Source organism: Leuresthes tenuis, unplaced genomic scaffold (genome assembly GCF_036924035.1).
Source record: "Leuresthes tenuis unplaced genomic scaffold, fLeuTen1.0.hap1 SCAF_1, whole genome shotgun sequence".
NCBI classification, from domain to species: domain Eukaryota; kingdom Metazoa; phylum Chordata; class Actinopteri; order Atheriniformes; family Atherinopsidae; genus Leuresthes; species Leuresthes tenuis.
The window spans coordinates 8,461,561-8,483,407 of NW_027325355.1; the positions used below are offsets into that span (position 1 = coordinate 8,461,561).

Consider the following 21,847-nt stretch of genomic DNA (forward strand, 5'->3'; position numbering starts at 1 on the left):
GAGTTATTGCATCAGGTCAGTGTGGGGTCGTCAGAGAGCAGCTTTTAGTTTTCCAGTCACATGCCAAGCAGTCGACCTACAACACAGTTAGATTCAGCTCCATCTGTTTCTTGGTTGCTTTGCAGAGGTTTGTTGTTGGAGATGAGACAGATGTGCCTGGGATCGTAGGCTTGACCCCCAAAGAGCAGGTAAGATTCTCCACCGGGCAGAGCAGCTGCAGTCAGGATGCTTGTATTTCAGATCTTTATGATCTCTGCTAGTTCCTCAACTCGCTGACGTCCTGATAAGGGATCACAACAGTGCAGCCTGTAAGTAACACATGCATGGAGCAGTTTTCCTGCATCACTCTAAGGAAGGATGTTCCTGTATGTGTGTGAAAGAAGGACATCCAAGAAATGTGTTTTATGTGTGAGTTACAGGACATATCCAGACCGAAACAACCCAGAGGTGTCCTTAGAGGTGTCATCTCAGGAGTCAAAGTCATCCAGGCCTCTACGTTCAGGTTTCATCAACATAACTGGATGTTATCAACATCACAACGAGTTGCTATAAATGAATACACCGGAGGACACTTTGTGAGGAATTATAGGATTTATTCATAAAAAAGTACACACAGTTAGTAAATTATCATGTCACATAAAACAAAGTCAGAATAGAAAAGATGAGTAAAAAGCTTCATTTGGGTTGGTGCTGAAACCTCTCCTATTGTAATGGGATTCATCTGTAAATGTGTTGATGATGTGACTGTGGTGAAAACTGTTAAAACACGGTCCACAAACAAGTCATGGCTGACAGGCGAGGTCCGTTCACTCCTGAAGACCCGTGACTCTGCCTTTAAAGCTGGCGACGCGGTAGCATACAGGGAGGCAAGAGGCTAAGAAACAGCATGGGAGGAACTTGGAGAAGCACTTTGAAGACATCAGGGACACGAGGTGCCTGTGGCAGGGATTTCAGACAGAAACAGGCTACAAACATCCAGCCAAAACAGCTCAGTGCAACAATCCATCGCTCCCAGATGACCTAAACAGGTTTTATTCCCGGTTTGAGGTCACTAACACCAGGGGTGCACAAAGACTGACACTACTGACCAGGTTCTGCAGCTGTCTGCTGAGAGTGTTTGGAGGACCTTTGTGAGGATAGATCCTCCAAAAGGAAGAGAACAGGCCTCTCCAAATCAGCCCTGACTGCGTTTTACCAAAAGACCATCGAGAGCACCCTAACCTACTGTATGACTTCCTGGTACGGGAACAGCAGAGCAGAAGAGGGACAGAGACTGAGCAGAGTGGTAAAAACAGCGGAGAGGATTGTTGGGAGTCCTGCTGTTACCACTGGGGACATTTACAACAAAAGCTGCAGAGGGGAGTGCATCATTCAGGACCTCTCAACTGTCTCTTTTCCCTCCTGCTGTCAGGAAGGAGATTCAGGAGCAACAGTTTCTTGCCGACTGCTGTTGGACTGCTAAACACAAAGTAATCACTGGCTGTCGGTCCCCACTATGCACTTTAACTTTGAAATTTTTAGTATTCAGCATTTATTCTATTATTATCATTTGTATTTAGTTTTTTTTTTTTTTTTAAATACTGTATTTTCTTATAAATTTTACCTGACAATTTCTAAGTTTGCTCTGACTTCTTTAAAGTGTTTTAACTTGAGAAATAGCATTTAGTTTTTATGTACACATAATGACAAAGTGAATCTGAATCTAAATGAAGGCACATTCACCTGAAATAATGAGCTTTAAACAATATAATTCAGTCTTACACAGGCACTAAATGAATGACAAGTATTGAAATAAACCTGTCTACAATCACAAGCTGGTAGTTGGTTCTATGGTGGAATATTAACAAAGAACAGCAAACTGTAAGATGCTGCTGAATGTATGTACTATATATGTACTTTTAGTGTGAAGCTTTGACTGGAAACACAGAAAAACAACATGGCAGCTTCCATCTTTAAAGGACTGGAAGAGGAAGAAGTTTCCAAGGAATCATTTAGAAGAGTTTCAAACAGAAACTGACTGAATCCATGAATCTGGAAATGGTAAATGGACTTGTACTTGTATAGCGCTTTTCTAGTCTAGCTGACCACTCAAAGCGCTTCACTACATGCCACATTCACCCCACTCACACACATTCATACAGCACGTCTTAGGATATAACTACGTGCTTTCTAAGCATTCACACACATTCATACCCCCAATGATACACTGGGGGAGCAATGTGGGGTTCAGTGTCTTGCCCAAGGACACTTCGACATGTATCCTGGGGAAGCCAGAGTCGAACCACCGACCTTCTGATTGGTGGGCGACTGCTCTTCCTCCTGAGCTACAGCCGCCCCGAAAGGTGTTTCTGAGTGAAAGAGACAGACATGTACAGACTGAACTATCTGTTCAACAGTCGTTCTCTGACAGGAGGAAACTCTTTAAACTCAACACAGAGACACTGAGGAAGCAGGTGAACAGAACCCAAATCCAGGATGCAGAGGTTCTTCAGTGAATGTGGTGTTGAAGGTGTGGAGGTGGATCAGTGTGTCAGAGGAGACTCTGTAGAAGGACAGAGTGCCAGCAGGACGGTCCACATACACTGCTGCTCTGTTAGAGACAGAGGAGGAGGAGGAGAAGATGTGTGTTTCTCTCTTATTGTGACAGACAGAGTAACCTCCATCAGAGCACCTCAGACTCCAGGACTGATCATTCTGTCCAAACACACAGTCACTGCCTCCTCTCCTTCTGATTCCTCTGTAACTCACTGATATTTCAACTCTTCCTCTCCACTCGACCTCCCAGTAACAGCGACCAGTCAGAACATTTCTACACAACAGCTGAGGACACATCCACCCATGAAATCTGTCTGGATGATCAGGATATGACTGAACCTCCTCCACACATGTCACCTTCCTGTTGTTGTCAGACAGTTCCAGTTCTTTGTTCACTGTGTTTGTGTCGATTGTGAGTTGACAGGAATCTGATGGAGAGAACAAACACAATCCAGCTGCAGTTATTGATCTATCATCTGTTCACTTTGATCAATGAGTGATGTGACAGTGTGAAGATGGTTGGATGTCATGAATCAGATGAAGAACACACTTACACTTCCTCAGACCTGGTGTCAACCATCGTTCTCCAGCAGGCTCCACCCTGAAAGGAGGAGGGGGGGGGGGTCAGAGCAGCACAGTCTCTTTCAGCATGCAAACATGGACATTACATGGCTCACACACACATGTTCTACACTGAGAAAGAAACACGAAAACATCTGGATACATCCACTGGAATTTAGCATCTGGAAACTAGAATGAAAGCTGTTGGACTAACATTGACAGATACAAAACTGCTTCTTTCAACCATTTCAGAGTCTGTTCATTTGAAACAAATATTTTAAACTGAAAGTCTGATTTTGAACTTTAAAAAAAAAAAAAAAAACATTTTTCAATTTATAATATTCGGTTTTGTGAAAATTATTACCATACATATTTCCAGGCTGACGCTAATTCATAAAAGGGAACTTTAGCTGAAAATGGTTTTACAAATCTTTGTGCTTGTTATGTTTGTTGGTTTTGTGGATCCAGGTCCCTCATCTGGCCGTCTGCCAGAGTGTCTTCAGCTTCAGGTCCCTCTTTCCTCAGATCCTCACCGTCATTCATGTCATTGTCACTCATGGTATCAGGTTTGTCCTTGTTATCCATGTCAGGTTTTTCACAGTTCTAGTCAGGCTTTTGTTTTCGAAGTTTTTGTATACCGGCTCAGCCACGCTTTTTGTTAGACTGTTTAAAGAATTCAAGTTTTCAGTTCAAAGATCTGCATCCGGGTCCTATCTTCGCCACGCACATCACCCATCTCTCTAAGCTGGCGGTGCTAAGCTAGGCTAACATGTTCTGGACCCATCTCTGTATCTGATCCAGGGTCAGAGGACCAACAGACACTTCTCACTGTTGTTCCTGCAGATGTTCTCCTTGGAGACCTCCTCCACAAATATCTGCTGTTTCTGTTCAACCAGAGTTTCTGCTGTGAGCAAAGGAAAAAGGCTCCTACATGTGTGATTGTTCATGTAACACTCAGCAGGAAGCAAAAACACAGGGCTGAGTGCAGGACAGAGAACATCTTTCCAGCTCTTCCTCCTCTATCAGACATTGTGTGTGGCTGCAGCAGGCCTCTCCATACCTGAGTTTGTGTGGATCCTTCAGTGCAGCCGTCAGCAGCTTCACTCCTGAGTCTCCTGGATGGTTGTAGCTCAGGTCCAGCTCTCTCAGATGGGAGGGGTTGGAGGTCACTGCTAAGGCCAGAGAAGCACAGCCTTCCTCTGTGATCAGACAGCCTGACAGGCTGCAGACACACAAAACAACACAGAAACTCTGAGAGAACTGCTCTGAAACTGAAGCTGAATGTCATAAAATGTTTAGATTATTGTGAATATTTCAACATTTCACTCTTCACTGTACTCTCACTGTTTCTCTTCACTCTGCACACCACAGACTTCCAGTACACCCCAGAGTCCTGTCATCTCCACAGATATTCTGCTGACTCTGCAGCTGTATCAGTCAGCACAGTTACGTGCACAGACTGACTGGACCATTTAACAGGAACACCATCCTTGTAACTGTTCACATGCAGAGGAGCAGAATCCAGTTACTGACTGAAGTCTTTCTGACGCTGCTACTCTGTGGGCTGAGTGAGAAACATCTCATCGTTGAATATTTTCCCAACAGAGCACTTTGCTCTCAGTCAGCAGGTTTACTTGTGGTTCCCAGAGTTTCTAAAAGTAGAATGGGAGGCAGAGCCTTCAGGTATCAGGCCCCTCTCTGTGGAACCAGCTGCCAGTTTGGCTTCAGGAAGCAGACACCCTCTCTACCTTTAAGATTAGGCTTAAAACTTTCCTTTGTGATAAAGTTTATAGTTAGGGATGGCTCAGGTGACCCTGAAACATCCCATAGTTCTGCTGCTATAGGCCCAGACTGCTGGGGGACCTCCCATGATGCACCTCTCCTCCTTCTGCTCTCTTTACTCTCCATGTATATATGACATCATTGCTGTCATTAACTTGTGTTTCTCTTTCTCAGCAGATATCTCTGGCCTGGTGTTATGGTGCTTGTTGTCCCCTCTTTCCTGCCCTCTCAACCCCCAGCTGGTCGAGGCAAATGGCCGCCCTTCCATGTTCTGGTTCTGATGGAGGTTTCTTCCTGTTAAAAGGGAGTTTTTTCTCTCCACAGTCGCCTCATGCACGCTCAGGGCGGGAGATTGGATCAAAGAGACGTTTCAGTGCAATAACCATACAAATATAATCACTTTGCTCCAGTGAAGTGTGTCCACATTTAAAGGAGGTTTGATGCTCACATTTAGGGGAAAAAACAGCTCATATTTCTGTAAAGTAGTTTACTTTGGGTATGTGATGGATCTCTGTTTTAGGACAAATCTACAGAAATGGAAAGGAGTTAAAGTAAAAGAGCACTTTGGTATTTATTTAAACTGTGTGTGTTATATTTCATTATCAGAGTTATTTAAGCCAGATAATCAAAAGGAAGAACAAATCAACCTCTTTCACTGATCAAGGTACCTGGAAGCTGTTTTTCATCCATTTAAGCCAGAATTATATCAGCTCTCAGCTGAAAAGTTCATGAATCCTTACCTGAGTATTTCCAGTCTGCAGTTTTGACTCTTCAGTCCAACAGAAAGCTGCTTCACGCCTGAATCCTGCAGGTTGTTGTTACTCAGGCCCAGTTCTGTCAGAGTGGAGGACTGGGACCTGAGAGCTGAGGACAGAGCTTCACAGCTTCTCTCTGAGAGGTTACAGCAATTCAGTCTGAGAAGGAAATGAGATGGAAGGAAATAACTTGATCCATTAATCAATCAAACTACATTCATATTTGATTAGTGGAAGAATTCTGTTTCACTGTTTGTTTCAGTTTATTTGTTAATTACATTAAAGTGATGGAAAATGTCTACAAGTGCTGTCTTAGCTCAGTAGATGGAGAAAATAAAAGATGTATCTTCTGCTGTTATTTGGCTCATCCTGTTTTGTTAGTGATGATCTCAGCTCAGCAAAGAACACCATGGGAGCAAAGCATCTTCTCACACTAACAGTCAGCTGTTTTGCCGGCACCACTGTGTTATCTTCATCAGCTCATATGAACAAATGTGGCTGTTAAGGCCCTCGGCCTCTGGAGAACTCACTCAACCTCCCTCCTTCATGCAAAGTCGAGTGTCATCATCCAGCAAGGATTGGCTCTTTTGAGCCTTCTGCCCTAAATTCCTCAGGTTTATCTTGTCTTTTTGATCCCCTTGTTCACTCAATAAAGCTTTAAACTCCAGCTTAGCATGTGGAAATACTTCATGTAACTTCCCTCTAACCCTAGCTGAGAAGGGCTCTGTAGCTGCAGCCTTTGTCTGTCACTCTGCAGGCTGCCATGCTTTCTGTAGGACTGACACACATTTCTTCCAAGAAATCAATACATAAAGGACAACTTGTTTTTCTCTTACATCGACTCACTTTGAAAAGTTCCCACAGAAAAGTACATTTAAAAGGTTTAAACAGCACTTTGGTTATTTATTTATCCATTTTTAGAGTTTCTCGTGTTCAAAACAGACAAAACAGACAGCAAAACTAAATCTACACTTCAGGACGTTCTGTGATAGAAATATTCTGATCCTTTATGCCCACATAATCATTTCTGCTTCTGTGTAACTGCTTATGTTGACGTATGCATGAGATTAATAGCTGCACTCAGAGATCACCACTGTCCACTCTAAGAACTGAGTGTCCCACAGCCTTGGCGGTATCAACACCACTATCTGCTCCCTGCAGGACAGAAGGAAATGTCTCATGCATAGACGCAAGCATCCGTCTTCTCTACCCTATAAAAGCCTCCTGAGAACTCTCTATCTTTGAACATTTGCATCACAGCTTCTGTAAGCAAATGTTCCCTTGCTGCAGGATAATTAAATGTCATCTGCTTTTGAATATCAGACAGTATTCCTGAGTATTCTTATTCGTTTTCCAGACATACTGAAAACATGCAGTCATCATGACTCTGAGGAGTCTGGGGAGGAAATATCAGAGAAAAACAGCAACATTTCTGTGGACTGTGTGGAGCTGTTTTTGGAGAGCTTCTAGATTTAGTCGATAAAATGCTGTAAAATATCCTTTTTTATGCCATTTTAACATTTGGACTCAGACTTGGTGAGCAGTTTGGAGATCCTGATTGTAGTCATCTACAGGCATCTGTTTATAAAAAAAAATCACTTAGACACCTGATTGAAGTCAGGTGACACGACCTGGCTCAAAGGCCACATCAAAAAGGAGGAAGCACACGGTTTTAAGGTTTACAAAACAAGTATTTTATTTATTAAAGTAATCCAAGTCCAAAACTAAACTGAATATGCAACAAAAGAGTAACTGTGAGGAGTGGCAATTAGTTGCAGTGATGTTGTACATGGAAAATGTGCTGTCAGTGTGTTGTATGGTGCAAAACTTCAAAACCAAAAGGTAATGCCAACAGAACCCAATATACGCTGCTGTCCTCAAGGAGCAAGCCTCTCCCAAAGGGACAGGGACAGAGCTTTTAATCACTACCTCACAGAACGACGTTGCACTGAGTTGCACTAATCAGAGCCCAGTGCTCCAGTCAGCTCAGGATCTGAGGGGAGATAAAGAAACATACCCACACAAGGCCCCGAAAGACACCCAAAGGGCCGTGACACGAAGTAACTAACTAATGATATGGGAGCAAATAAACTCCTTTAATTAATCAATGAAACAAATTGACTCTAAAATTGAAAAATAATTGTCACCATGTTCTTCCTCAGAAGAACTGCTGAGTTTCTATTTCCAACAAAGTATCATCTCATATCACTTGTAAGATGATATTTTGTTGTGAACTGACACTGTAGATAAACTAAAGTTAATTTGAAACTGAGTTTAATGCTGATTCTGCTGTTTTTTTCCAGTTAATAAGTATAGAATGTATTTAAAAAGAAATGTATCTATGTTTGTACTCACAGCACTTTGTTGGAGGCTTTGACCACTGGCAGCAGCCTCAGAAGAGCCTCCTCTGAAGCAGAGTATTTCTTCAGGTCAAACACATCCAGATCTTTTCCTGATGACAGTAAGATGAAGACCAGAGCTCACCACTGAGCAGGAGACAGTTTATCTGTGGAGAGACTTCCTGAACTCAGGGACTGTTGGATCTCCTCCTCTAGAGAACGATCATTCAGTTCATTCAGACAGTGGAACAGATTGATGCTTCTCTCTGCAGACAGACTCTCACTGATCTTCTTCTTGATGTAATCAACTGTTTCCTGATTGGTCTGTGAGCTACTTCCTGTCTGTGTCAGCAGATCACGTAGGAGACTCTGATTGGTCTGCAGGGAAAGACCCAGGAGGAAGCGGAGGAACAGGTCCAGGTGTCCATTTGGACTCTGTAAGGCCTTGTTCACAGCACTCTGATGGAGATGTTTTACATATGGTTCATTGAACCATTTAGGCCACCAGTGGGTTGTTTGCTGCTTCATCAGGTTGACTCCAGAGTTGATGAAGGTCAGATGGACATGAAGAGCAGCCATAAACTCCTGAACACTCAGATGGATGAAGCAGAACACCTTCTCCTGGTACAGCCCTCTCTCCTCTTTAAAGATCTGTGTGAACACTCCTGAGTACACTGAGGCTGCTGAGATATCGATGCCACACTCTGTCAGGTCTGATTCATAGAAGATCAGGTTTCCTTTTTGCAGCTGCTCAAAAGCCAGTTTTCCCAGAGACTCAATCATCTTCCTGCTCTCTGGACTCCAGTGTGGATCTGTCTCAGCTCCTCCATCATACTTGACCTTCTTCACTTTGGCCTGAACCACCAGGAAGTGGATGTACATCTCAGTCAGGGTCTTGGGCAGCCCTCCTCCCTCTCTGGTTTTCAACACATCCTCCAGAACTGTAGCAGTGATCCAGCAGAAGACTGGGATGTGGCACATGATGTGGAGGCTTCGTGATGTCTGGATGTGGGAGATGATCCTGCTGGCCTGCTCCTCATCTCTGAATCTCTTTCTGAAGTACTCCTCCTTCTGTGGGTCAGTGAACCCTCTGACCTCTGTCACCATGTCAACACAGTCAGGAGGGATCTGATTGGCTGCTGCAGGTCGTGTGGTTATCCAGAGGCGAGCAGAGGGAAGCAGTTTCCCCCTGATGAGGTTTGTCAGCAGCACATCCACTGAGGTGGACTCTGTAACATCAGTCAGGGGCTCCTTGTTGTGGAAGTCCAGAGGAAGTCGACACTCATCCAGACCGTCAAAGATGAACACAACCTGGAACTCTTCAAAGCTGCAGATTCCTGCTTCTTTGGCTTCATTAAAGAATTTATGAACAAGTTCCACCAAGCTGAACTTTTTCTCTTTCAGCACATTCAGCTCTCTGAAAGTGAATGGAAACATGAACTGGATGTCCTGGTTGGCTTTGCCTTCAGCCCAGTCCAGAGTGAACTTCTGTGTTAAGACTGTTTTCCCAATGCCAGCCACTCCTTTTGTCATCACTGTTCTGATTGGTTCAACTCTTCCAGGTGGGAGTTTAAAGATGTCTTCTTGTCTGATGGTTGTTTCTGCTCTGCCTGCTTTCCTGGATGCTGTTTCAATCTGTCTGACCTCATGTTCATCATTGACCTCTCCAGTCCCTCCCTCTGTGATGTAGAGCTCTGTGTAGATCTGATTCAGAAGGGTTGGGTTTCCTGCTCTAGAAATCCCCTCAAACACACACTGGAACTTCTTCTTCAGAGCAGATTTAAGTTTACGTCCACAAAATTCTGAATGGACACAAAGAGTAACAATAGTAAATAAATATTTCAACCCTGTAAAGAATGAGTATTTGAACATGTGTTGTTCTGTGTGTTGAGACATCAGTAAATGTGTCATTTATCCAGCAGGTTAAGTCTTTAGAGAAATCCTCTTACTGCTCTGCAGACGGTCAGCCAGCTCCTCCTGCTTCATTCTCCTCAGGAAGTGAACTGTGATCTTCACTAAAGCCTCTCTGCTGCTCCTCTGCTCTTCATCCTCATCCTCCCTCTGACCCTCTAAGCATTCTGGGTAATCTGGATTCAGAACCTTCTGGATCTTCTTCAGCTCCTCCTTCACAAAAGTGACCATGTTGTCCTCCAGCAGCTGGAACAGAATACTATATGAATGAGCCAATCAGACTGAAATCATGGAGCCAAACATCAGATCCATGTTGGACACACTGACAATCCACTGGTCTACAAAGTGCAGCATGGAGATGACTGTGAACAGAATAGATGGAAAAGTAGTTGTTGTACATGTACAGACCATAAATATGGAGTCCAGCTGTGTTTGATGCTGCTGGGCAGACTGACCACTGGGAACCTCTGAGCTCTGCTGGTCCACTCTGTGGAGGAATCATGAAGAATGAGCTCACATTCTGTCTGTCCACACAGAGACAAACACAAGGTAAAGGTCCTATTAGTTAGATTGTTGATTACAACTCTGTCAAAGATTGCTCTCACTACTATTAACAGTGAAATATAATTTCTGTCTGTATTTCAGTGGAGCTTCAGTAGCTTCTATTTTATTGTGCTTTTATTGACCTTTTTAATGATGTGGACCACCAAGATATTCTCACAAGTTGTTTTCAGTCATTCAACATGTGCCTATGTGCCTGTTTTTCTTGTTTTGCTTTAAACAGAACTTGAAGATGTCACTAGCTTTAGACAATTCCACAGGACCATTGTTAATATAACCATCTATTTATGCATTAGACAACATTCTGCTGTGGTAGAAGAACACAGCCGCTGTGGGAACATCCTCTATGCTGTCATCTCTTACATGTGATGGACACAACAGGTCCATCAGTAAAACCCATTCATCCCTCTCTCCAACTCTCTCCAGCTCCTCCTGGGGGATCCTGGAGGTGACCCCAGGCCAAATGGGATATATGATCCCTCCAGTTTGTTCTGAGTCCCCCTTCGGGGTCTGCTAACAACAACAGTAGCTTCTTTTAAATCATCAACTTGTATTTTAGACCTAATCCCAACCAGATTGTTCAAGAAGATCTCTATATTGGATTTGATCAGTCTGTCTTTGTTGCCAGGATATGTACCTCAGACTTTTAACAACATGCTGAAGGATGCACATCTTTTGTCCAGAATTAAATTTTTGTGAATCTCAACTCCTCCTTCCAGTTGAAGAACACATGAACAAAGGCCCTGGAGTGGAGCTGGTCAGTGTTTGATTGTATAAGACTAATTTTAGTGAGCACAGGTAAACATGTAAACAGCTTTTTGTGAAACATTCTCAAAATTAATCTGATGCAGCACTTTGTTATGATTTTAATGGGGCTGTCAAACAATCAATTACTTTAATCGCAATTAATCACATTTTTCCAAAGTTAACTCACGATTAAACTCTATATTACGGTGTACATTTTAGGACATCCTCAGGATCAGGCAATTCGGCGTCATTCCTCAGATGAAAAGGTGTCAGACTGGCACCAAAAGGCTTCATAAAAAAAACTTTTCACAATGAACGGCCTCAAAAAAACAAATGTCACACTCAACGGCATCAGCTCAAACGTTGTCATTTAAAACGGCTTCAGCTCAAAAGTTCTCATTTAAAAAGGCTTCGGCTCAAAAGTTCTCACATAAAACGGCTTCAGCTCAAAAGTTCTCATTTAAAAAGGCATCAACTCAAAAGTTCTCATTTAAAATGGCTTCAGCTCAAAAGTTCTCATTTAAAAAGGCATCAGCTAAAAGGTTGTCAGACTCAACGGCATCAGCTCAAAAGTTCTCACATAAAACGGCTTCAGCTCAAAAGTTGTCACACTGAACGGCATCAGGAAAAAAAAACGTCAGACTGAAAGGCATCAGCTAAAAGGTTGTAAAACGGCACCGGGAAAAAATGTCACGGGTGCAAAGTCTAGGCAATGATAGTCTTTGGTCTGGGTTTGACCCATGGATGTAATATAATCCATGGTTTGATCGCGGAAATAAATGATGTCGACCAGAGACAACTTCGCCATCGACTTGCGACCGAATCTGCAATGGCAACCGCTCCAAACAGAAAGATCCTAGACATATTTGGAACAGGACACGAACGTAAGTTTTATTTTATTTTGTTTTTCTTTCTTTCACAACGCAAATCTGTCTCTAAAATTTGCTCTTTGATGTGAACCAAAGGGGAACTATGAAAGTCCAGTCACTTTTGCGCAGTTTTGCTAAACCACCTCCTGGCCATGTGCATTTGTTTACAACAGAGCCGGCGAGTAATCAACTAAAAGAGCGGCAGATGACATTAGGCTATGTTGTTTTATATGTGACTTGTGGTACTATCTGTGAGCTACAACAGTAGACCTTGCATGGAAGTGCACCGTTTTAGCTGTGGGGAGTAGATAGTAACAAAGTAATTAATATCTCTAGGGTAAGTTGAGACGCCTGCCCCATACACTAAATAATTTAAATAAGCAGACGCAATTTAATTAAAATATAATATAACTGTGTGGATTTAGTGATCTTGACAATGAAAAGTCAATCTTACCCACTCTCTCCTAAATGGCATGCACCCAACTTTATTTAAAAATGTCGCACTGTGGTTGAGCAATAACATTTTGCTTGTTGTACATCTTTTTCAGACATTCTTTGAAGATGTCAGCCCCGACACAAAGAAGTATACACAATGCTGAAATGTGTAAACTTACTGTTTCTGAATAAGACTTATGTACAAATATTTGTTTTATTGATGTTGATGTGTTGTCAGTCCATTATCATTGGTTTGCTTTATTTCTCATTTTGCAGTTAGGAGTCAATTATTATTATTTTTCCCCTTTTTTTTCTTTCACCTTGCCTTGCATGCAATTAGTGGCATTGCACACAGTGCACCTCCTCATATTGGCTATATGAGCATGCATGACTTGACAATGGCCTTGTTGCTGTCTGAAACGTCAAATACAAAAATTGGAGTTGAGTGTGCGGCGTCCTCCTTTTATCCATGTTTGCTCCTTCACCAGCACCTCCATAAACTGTGGTGTGCGTTACTTTCACTAAAAAAAAAAAACAGACAGACTAACACAAGTTATCGATACCTCAATAAATTGCACAGACAGTTACAATTTCAGTACACTAAATTACTTGTCAAAACACTTAAAGGATTTTGACAACTTTTGAGCTGATGCTGTTTTAAATGACAACGTTTGAGCTGATGCCGTTGAGTGTGACATTTGTTTTTCTGAGGCCGTTCATTGTGAAAAGTTTTTTTATGAAGCCTTTTGGTGCGAGGGTGACACCTTTTCATCTGAGGAATGACGCTGAATTGCCTGATCCTGAGGATGTCCTAAAATGTACACCGTACTATATTAAGAGTTATAATCAAATAAACACAAAGAAAATGTCTTTTAATAAAAACGTGCATTGTAGACCCACTTGAAATGTCTATTTAAAAAGTACAGTACATAAAAAGGGTGGAATGCTCTCTCCGGGTCGGAAATAAGATCCTTCCACAAGTGGAGGAGTTCAAGTATCTCGGGGTCTTGTTCACGAGTGAAGGACGGATGGAACGGGAGTTTGACGGACGGATCAGTGCGGGTCCACAGTGTTGCGGGCTCTGCACCGACCCATCGTTGTGAAGAAGCAGCTGAGCCAGATGGCGAAGATCCCCGATTTACTGGTCAATCTATGTTCCCATCCTCACCTATGGTCACGAGTTGTGGGTAGTGACCGAAAGAACAAGATCGCGAATACAAGCGGCCGAAATGGGTTTCCTCCGCAGGGTGTCTGGGCTCTCCCTTAGAGATAGGGTGAGAAGCTCAGTCATCCGGGAGGGGCTCGGAGTAGAACTGCTGCTCCTCTGCATTGAGAGGAGCCAGATGAGGTGGCTCGGGCATCTGGTTAGGATGCCCCCTGGTGAGGTGTTCCGGGCTCGTCCCACTGGGAGGAGACCCCGGGGAAGACCCAGGACACGTTGGAGAGACTATGGCTCTCGGGGTCTCCCCGGAAGAGCTGGAGGAAGTGGCCGGGGACAGGGACATTTGGGTTTCTCTGCTCAAGCTGCTGCCCCCGCGACCCGACCTCCAGAGAAGCGGCAGATAATGGATGGATGGACAGTACATAAAATGTCACAAAAATGTGATCTTAAACCTGACGAGGTAGTAGACAACAAACGAAAACAGAACAGGGCCTAATGACAGTTAAATGAATGAAAAACTGCAGTTATTAGACACATCAGATTCAGAACTCTGAACTCTTAGTGACTTTTATTCAATTTAAATCTCTAATTCAGCGATTAATCGTGATCAAAAAAGATTGTTTTTAATTAATCGCATCGCGATCAATGCGTTAACTATGACAGCCCAAGATTTTGATAATCTTTCTTACCTCTGTGCTACCTGTTGGTATCCATATCTGTCAGATATGGAAGTATTCTTCATGGATAACCAGCTGGGTTCAGCACTCTCCAGCTTCCTCCTGATTAAAAAACATAGATTATAATCTTCTCTGCACCCAGAACACAGTCAAAACTCAGAAGGTGATCAACTCAAAATGTCACATGTTGAATTTAATCTAAACCATTTAAATTAAATATCTTGAAATAAAACTAAATAATAAACCTAAAATACACTGAGAACAGTAAATGATAAATAATAAGCAAAGATCATAAACCCTCCGTTTTGCTTTTGTAAAGTAACAGAATAAGAGATCATTTCTATGGAAATAAACTAAGTCTTCCATCACACACAGATGTTCACATCCATGAAACTAGAGTCAGGGTTCCAGATGTGGTGCCAAGTATTACAAGCTTTATATCTACAGACAGGTGAAGCTGTTTGATTCAAACCTCTGATGCAGAATGTCTGCTGTTCTCTTTGCTGTTGAAGTGTGTGTTGTCATAAAATAAAACAATCAGAAGAAAAGGTTGTGGATGTCCACAATTTTGTTATGAACTCATACATGTGTTTGTTTAGTTAGAGGTGTATCAGTTTATTAGCAAATGTGAATAAATGATCACAGCATCTACTGCTACAGACTGTACAACAGTTCATTTCCAGCACAAAGTGGACTCAATACTTAGATTTCCTATGTGTGACAGACAGAAATATATTGCATTATTATTATGATGAGCAAAGTTTAAATGTGGCGGTAGGTGATGGAGGCTGTGTTTGTGGAAAACATCCAACACGCACCGCTTCACATATGAACATAGAAATGGATGTGAAACAGAGCTGAGCTCACATTAAACACATGTTGGAGTAAAAACTGTTCAAACGGACTCTACTACATTTTACTCTGTTACAACATTTACACTCAGCTCACCTCTTAAAGGATGGATGTTGGTCTGATTTGAAGTTAAGAGGAAAACTCATTGACTCATTGCTCTTAAAGGACACACAGCTGGGTCCAGGTTCAGGTTCAATGTGAAATTCAGTTGGAAAATTTGGAGAGATCCTGAAAGAAAAAGATTTGTTTTAATAAAGTCAAGATTTTCCATAAAATTCTACCAGAAACAAAGTTGTTTTGATCAATTCTGTGAGACAAAAATATAATTACAAACTTGGTGGATCCATTTATTAGCAATTGTGAATAAAAGATCACAACATGTACTGCCATAGACTGAAGAAATGTTCATTTCCAATACAATGGAGAAATGGATGTGAAACAGAGCTGAGCTCACATTAAACACATGCTGGAATAAAAACTGTTCAAACTGACTCTGCTACATTTTACTCTGTTACAACATTTACACTCAGCTCACCTCTTAAAGGATGGATGTTGGTCTGATTTGAATAAAAGAGGTAGATCCATTGACTCATTGCACTTAAAGGACACACAGCTTGGTTCAGGTTCAGGTTCTGTTTCAGGTTCTGGTTCTGGTTCAGGTTGGTTCCTGTGAATAAAGGTGCTTTGGTGATGTGAGTGCTGAGCTCTGACATGGAGAAGAGTCATGGACAGTTAGAGATGGTCATCTCACCTCTGAGCTTTGCTCTGGCTCTCATGTTCCCCACACAGAGTGGTTTTAGTGTCCTCACACTGATCCATGCTGCTGAATTCACATCAGTTCACACACACTTTCTACCTTCATGTGCAGAGGAAACACAAATCATTCACCTGCACATCAACTCAAATCCTCCTCTCCATCATTTGGGCTGTAAAAAGATCAGCTGCTGTTCTTCCACCAGTCCACTGGAGGGAGGCATGGAGCAGCACAGACATCATAATTATGATGATGATGATGATGATGATGATGATGATGATGATGATGATGATGATGATGATGATGATGATGATGATGATGATGAAGCATTTCCATTCAGTGACACACACTGATTATCTGAACCTGCAGCATGATGATAAATCTGATATCTGAAACACTCTGATGGGCTGAATGCAGGACTGAACTGACATGAACAGCTATACTGTAGATAAGTAGCAGCAGGACTCCAGAAATCCATCCTGCAGGATCACTGCAGTCTGACAGGAACCACCAGGGGGCGCTCACTGCTCTCTGTTAAATATTATTCACTGATGAGTCCACATGATCACACACAGAGGCTCCAGACACACCTGAATTATGATCCTTCATAAAACAGGTTGAGTATCAGAGTCCAACAGGATCAGAGTCCAGGATTAATCTGGGTCTCATATCAGGACTCAGAGTTTTATTGTGAGTGTGTTCAGAGAACAGTGATGAACAGAGTGTCAGTGAACAGCACATTCCAGTCAGAGTTCCTCTGTTGGAGGAGAAAACAGCAGCAGACTGAGTGGGAAACATTTCATGTTGGTAACAAGCTGCAGCTCCTCATCAACACACACTGATTGTTGCTGTTTACTCTCAGCTCACATGACTTGTGTCTCATCAGCAGAGGAAATCTCTCTCTGCTCAGAGACTTTGTTAAATGAATCAAAGTGTCACTTACTCAGCTTCTTCCATGAACTTCTTCCCTCTGCAGCTCTCTGCTGTCTGGACCAGGTCTGTGTGGAAGAAGAGGAAATCCTCTGCTGCTTCTCCGACATCAGTCCTCTGTGTCTGCAGGCTGCCGTCACTCTGAAACTCTGCAAAGCATAAAAGAGTCTTAAAGTGATCAGCTGCTGCAGCTTTATATGACTTTAATTCATCAATAATTAACCTGCAGAGCAAACAGCTTAAACAGATCTGAGGCCCTCAGTCCGATCACTGATCAGCGCCTGGACATAAAAAACTGAAGAAAATGATTAATTTGTTCATGTCGTAGAACCAAAGCTCTGGTGAAGACTTCAAGGCAGTGTGAGGGAAAAAGCTTTCAATGTGCTGCATTCAGGACCAAAGCTGACTCATGTTTGGTGATAATTCATCTCTTTCAGTGGTCACTGCTGGTACATGAGTTACAGGTGAGGTGGAAACACTTGATGTCAGAGAATCAGGTGAAGTTATTGTGACTTATAGAAGCTGCTGGACTGCAGCTAAACACTTTAAATGTTTCTGACAGCAAACATCCAATCAAAAGTGTTCAAAACAAGATAATAAAAATAAGATTAATGATAAACTTTTATGGGCTGGATGTGAATCGTGTGAAAGTTTGTGATGTATTGATCATTTTCAGTAGAAACTGATAACAACAGCATGTGGTTAACATGAATAATTTTAGAAGTGATGTTGAATTATTTCCATTGTTGTGAATAATATTAACAAATCCTGCTGGTGGTGAGAAAATCCCCACCTATTACCTGCCCTGCCCCCATCAGGGGTGGAGCTGTGACTCATTGTAGGCAGCAGCTCAGCTGTGCCTCAGTCTGTGGAGAGGAGAGTCCTCTTCTTTAACGCTCTGTTTGAACAAACTGTGAGTCTGAGCTTTGTCTTCAGTAACTTTCCTGTTTTACTTTATTGTTGTGTTTAATCCAAGTGGAAAACATTTAGTCTTGTTTCCTCTTTCCTTTTTGGTTTAGTTCAAGTAGTTTAAGAACAAACATTTAGAGTTTTGTCATTGTTTGCATTTCCTGTTAAAAAATCCTCTAAAAACTAAAGCGTAAGTCTTCAAAATGTTGAGGTGACTAAAGCTTCCAGTCAAAGTGAACTGGGAGATGTTGCTTCATCATCATCAGAATCATGCTGTGTGTGCTGGGCTGCAGCTCCATGCCTCCATCTACTGGACTGATGGTAGAAATCCAGCAGCTTCCTCTGCCTCAGACTCCACACTTTAACTTTATTTGGAGATCAACAGGGATCAACATAATTAATATATTTATAATACAAAGGGAAGGGTTTTAAATCATGTGTGTAACCACCAATAATCTCTGGTTACAGCACCTAAGGGTCCAATATGAAGAGTACAGCTTTAACAAATCTTAAATATACTGAGGGGCATCACCGTGCTGCAGCTGAGGTGCAGATGAAGGTAGAAAGTGTGTGTGAGCTGATGTGAATTCAGCAGCATGGATCAGTGTGAGGACACTAAAACCACTCTGTGTGGGGAACATGAGAGCCAGAGCAAAGCTCCATCTCTAACTGTCCATGACTCTTCTATCAGCTCTCACATCAAACCATCAGCAGCAAACTTCTCCCAGTGCTGGAACTGGAGCCAGTTGTGTTCTTCCAGAGTGACCACAGAGAGGATTTTATTCAGCTTAGGATCAATATTCTGCCTCAGTGAGCTGAGTTGTGTTTGAGTGGTGGTGAAATGTAAAGAACGGTCTCTTTCTGCAGTGAAGTGGCTTTAGTGGGGTATGAAAATGTAAAAGCTATCAGAAGGTGCCTGTGTGGCTCTCTGCTGATGATTATCTACCCCACAGTTTGTTGCTGCATGTGGACTTGATTGTGCAGTTATTGTGGTCCTTCATGTGCAAAACAGGAACATCAGTGAAAGAGTAATCCAGGATGGTTCTTCTGGTAATTCTAGTGATCTAAACTTAACCGGCTCGTAGATGAAGGAGGACCCAGATTCACATGCAGGAGTCAGAGGAATGAGAACTTCATTCAGAACTCAATGAGCAGCCCTGCTCATACATGTGCTGAGGGAGGCGATGACTAATACAATCAGTAACAGCAACCAGGAGTGAAGCAGAAGCAGAACTAAATAAAATGCACAAGGCACTGAGCAAACAAAATGAAACAGGAAGCAAACTGACTGACGTCCAAAAGTGAACTAATTTCAAGATGAAAAAGAACACTGAAATCCAGAGAACAAGATCAACACAAAAACTGAAACATTTAACGTAATAGCTTGCAAAATATGGAAAAATAGCGCTGAAAAAGAACATTTCCCACTTAAATAACACTAAACTTAACACAATTTATCAGCTATGATGTGAACATAAAAAGAATAAACTCATCTGGCCATTTCGCCCACACATTTATCAGCAGGTCATACTTTTCTGCTGCTGCTGGTACAAATGTGCCTTTCTCTGCTCTGCAGGTCATCTCTCATACTGGGGAACAGATTCTTTTCAACCTTTTGCTGTATCCTGACACTGGATTGGCTGCAGGAACTGGATGAGCGCTGGTCTCTGAGCACTTAGACTGGGTTTGGTTTCAGATTCATTTGCACATTGATGCTAAAAACATCTTCAAAGCATCTCGCTCTGTTATTATTGCTTTTACTGTCATTTCTAAGAGCTTGAATATGCAGCTGGGCTCGAGTTCTGTGATGCACACTTTCATCTCCATTGATCCTTTCTGCAGTTCCACCACTGCTGGAACACTGATTAAAGGTGAAATAACACAAGGCCAGGGCCGTACGCAGGGCCCAAAAAATACTGAGGTCATGAGTCAGAACTTCTAGTCGGGTTCAGGGGCTCCCCTGGAAATTTATTTAATTCCGTTATTTAAATCTGGCCATTTTCAGAGTCTTAAAAGATCAAAAACAACATCATAATGACTTTTATTTGTTTTGTTTGTTATCAGAGAACATCAGCCTCATCCTAAATGATTTGCAAATGAGTTACAATGTAAAACTGGAGAATGAATTTCATCAAGTCATGGATTAGGAATAAAAAGGAATGAACTGTCCTGGGACAGAGGGATAATATATACAAATGCTTCATATTTCCTTCAGTATTTAAAATAGATACCCAAGCCCTATTACACTATCATGTTGATGATAGTGCCTAATCTGTTCACTCTTGTTAAGGAAAACCAGCTTTTGAACACATTTCTATTATAATCTTACACATTACTTCAATTATCCTGCATTATACATCTGACTTTTAAAACGTACACAGGTCTGGCATAGTCTCTTCCTTTTAGAGTACCTGCTCTCCCTCTATCACTGCTCCTCTTCTTGCTGCTTGGCCCAAAGATGAGCTTGGTTTGGCTCAGCCTTTTCCTCCCTGTCCTGTTTTCCCTTTAGTGAAGAATATAAAAAACTGGACGATCTCACTCACCTGCACCTTAATGCTAACGTCAATAATATTGTTAATATTGTACATTTTTACACTTATATTTTAATACCCTACACTCAACACTTTTTTACTGAAGCATTTTTCTTATTTTGTGTGGACTTATTGTGCCAAGTTCTTTTTTTTCGACATATTTATATTTAAATTCTTATCTTTAATTCTTGGTAGCAGGTAAAAAGAAAATTTCACTGCACATTGTACTATGTATGATTATGTATGTGACAAATAAAACTCGTGAATCTATAAACACAGTCAAATACTAAACTGATAGAAATGAAAACAATACTCCATTTCAACATCATGTTTTCAGATGTGTCAGAAATCTTAAAAAAAAAAAACCTTGAGGGCGCTGCAGAGCTTTTGAAATTTGAGGTAAAAATGGGGCATTCTGAGGCTTTTTGAAGGACCATTATGGTGACTCATGAAGTAAGGGCAAGTTACCACAGAAAATGATTTATTATTATTTTCAAAATTAACGGGGTGTTTTATTTTGTTTCTGCGCACGACTTCCTGTCCCGCGCGAGCTGCTCTGTGCAGTGTTGCTGCGTTGTGCTCCGGCATCCGGCAGAAATATAGAACAGGTTCAGCATCCAACGTTGACAAATCAACACTGAATAAACGTTTCATTTTCAATCGAAGACGTCGCTGACATTTCAATCGCAAAATGAATGTTGACTCAACCGGTGGAAATTGATTGACGACCGGTACTGACGGAGTTAACCAAAATTAAACTTTGATTCATGTTTCCTTGCTATCCGAGTAGGACGCTGGCTGCAATAAAAATATCTCCACATTAAAACAACTGATCAAACAACTGCAGAGCAGTGCAATCAAACAACACTGACTCAGTGGCGCAATAAGAGGCTGAAGAGGCAGGACAGTAGCATTCTGCTGCAAGGGGTCAACCTGCCTGACTCCCCAGAGTACAGCTGGACAGGCAGTGGATAAGCAGAAGTCAGCAGCTCAGAGGCAGGTGTTCAGTCAGCCACCACCTCCAGCTCCTGTACTTTTAAGCCCCTTCATTGTGCCAGTTGTGTTTGTCATCCCAACTGGAAACAAACAGATTGTGCCGTCTGGTCCCCTGCCCTCACCTCCGCCAACCCGGAGAGCGTAAGTGCACCCGCACAGTGGAAAAAAACTAATGCCGTCAGTGCCACCTGCCGCGCATAAAAGAAAATGGTCATGGGCAGTATTATGGGAATATATTCTGTCCCAAAAATAACAGAATGTCTCTGGAAGAATGGATGCAGGAGATGAGGAGAAAGAGGGAGGAAGAAAAAAAATGGTTTCAGATCATTCTTTACATGTTAATATGCATGTAAATAGTTTTAAAAGAAAAAAAATGTCTTAATTTACTGTTCTAATTAGTTTCTTTTGTTAATTTATTGTATTTATTTTGTTTTGTTTTAGTTATCTTTTTATTCTATTTTTTCTATTTATATTGTTTCTTGTTCTAAATGACTTAATAAAGAAAGAAATTAATAACTTTAAACATTTTCCATTTTTTGTT

The 21,847-nt window shown here is 41.9% G+C and overlaps 1 protein-coding gene across 1 annotated transcript; it reads right to left on the bottom strand.

Moving 5' to 3' along the window:
- Window positions 1–584: 584 nt before the first annotated feature.
- LOC140296509 (butyrophilin subfamily 3 member A3-like) lies at window positions 585–8,500 on the bottom strand. The gene is made up of 6 exons (XM_072379726.1): window positions 8,431–8,500; window positions 7,989–8,112; window positions 5,619–5,792; window positions 4,157–4,318; window positions 3,090–3,136; window positions 585–2,963 (listed from the first exon to the last, which is right to left on the bottom strand). Exons 1-6 carry the CDS (start codon window positions 8,498–8,500, stop codon window positions 2,428–2,430), a joined length of 1,113 nt encoding a protein of 370 aa, XP_072235827.1. The 3' UTR covers window positions 585–2,427.
- Between the last annotated feature and the right edge of the window lie 13,347 nt (window positions 8,501–21,847).

What these genes read in the sequence shown, in the direction of transcription:
- LOC140296509 (XM_072379726.1), bottom strand. Translation starts at nt 8,500, where the DNA reads ATGAAGCAGCAAACAACCCACTGGTGGCCTAAATGGTTCAATGAACCA. An exon ending in AAAGCCTCCAACAAAGTGCT is followed by an intron (nt 5,793 to 7,988) that starts GTGAGTACAAAC and finishes TTTCCTTCTCAG; the next exon opens with ACTGAATTGCTGTAACCTCT. An exon ending in TGCAGACTGGAAATACTCAG is followed by an intron (nt 4,319 to 5,618) that starts GTAAGGATTCAT and finishes GTGTGTCTGCAG; the next exon opens with CCTGTCAGGCTGTCTGATCA.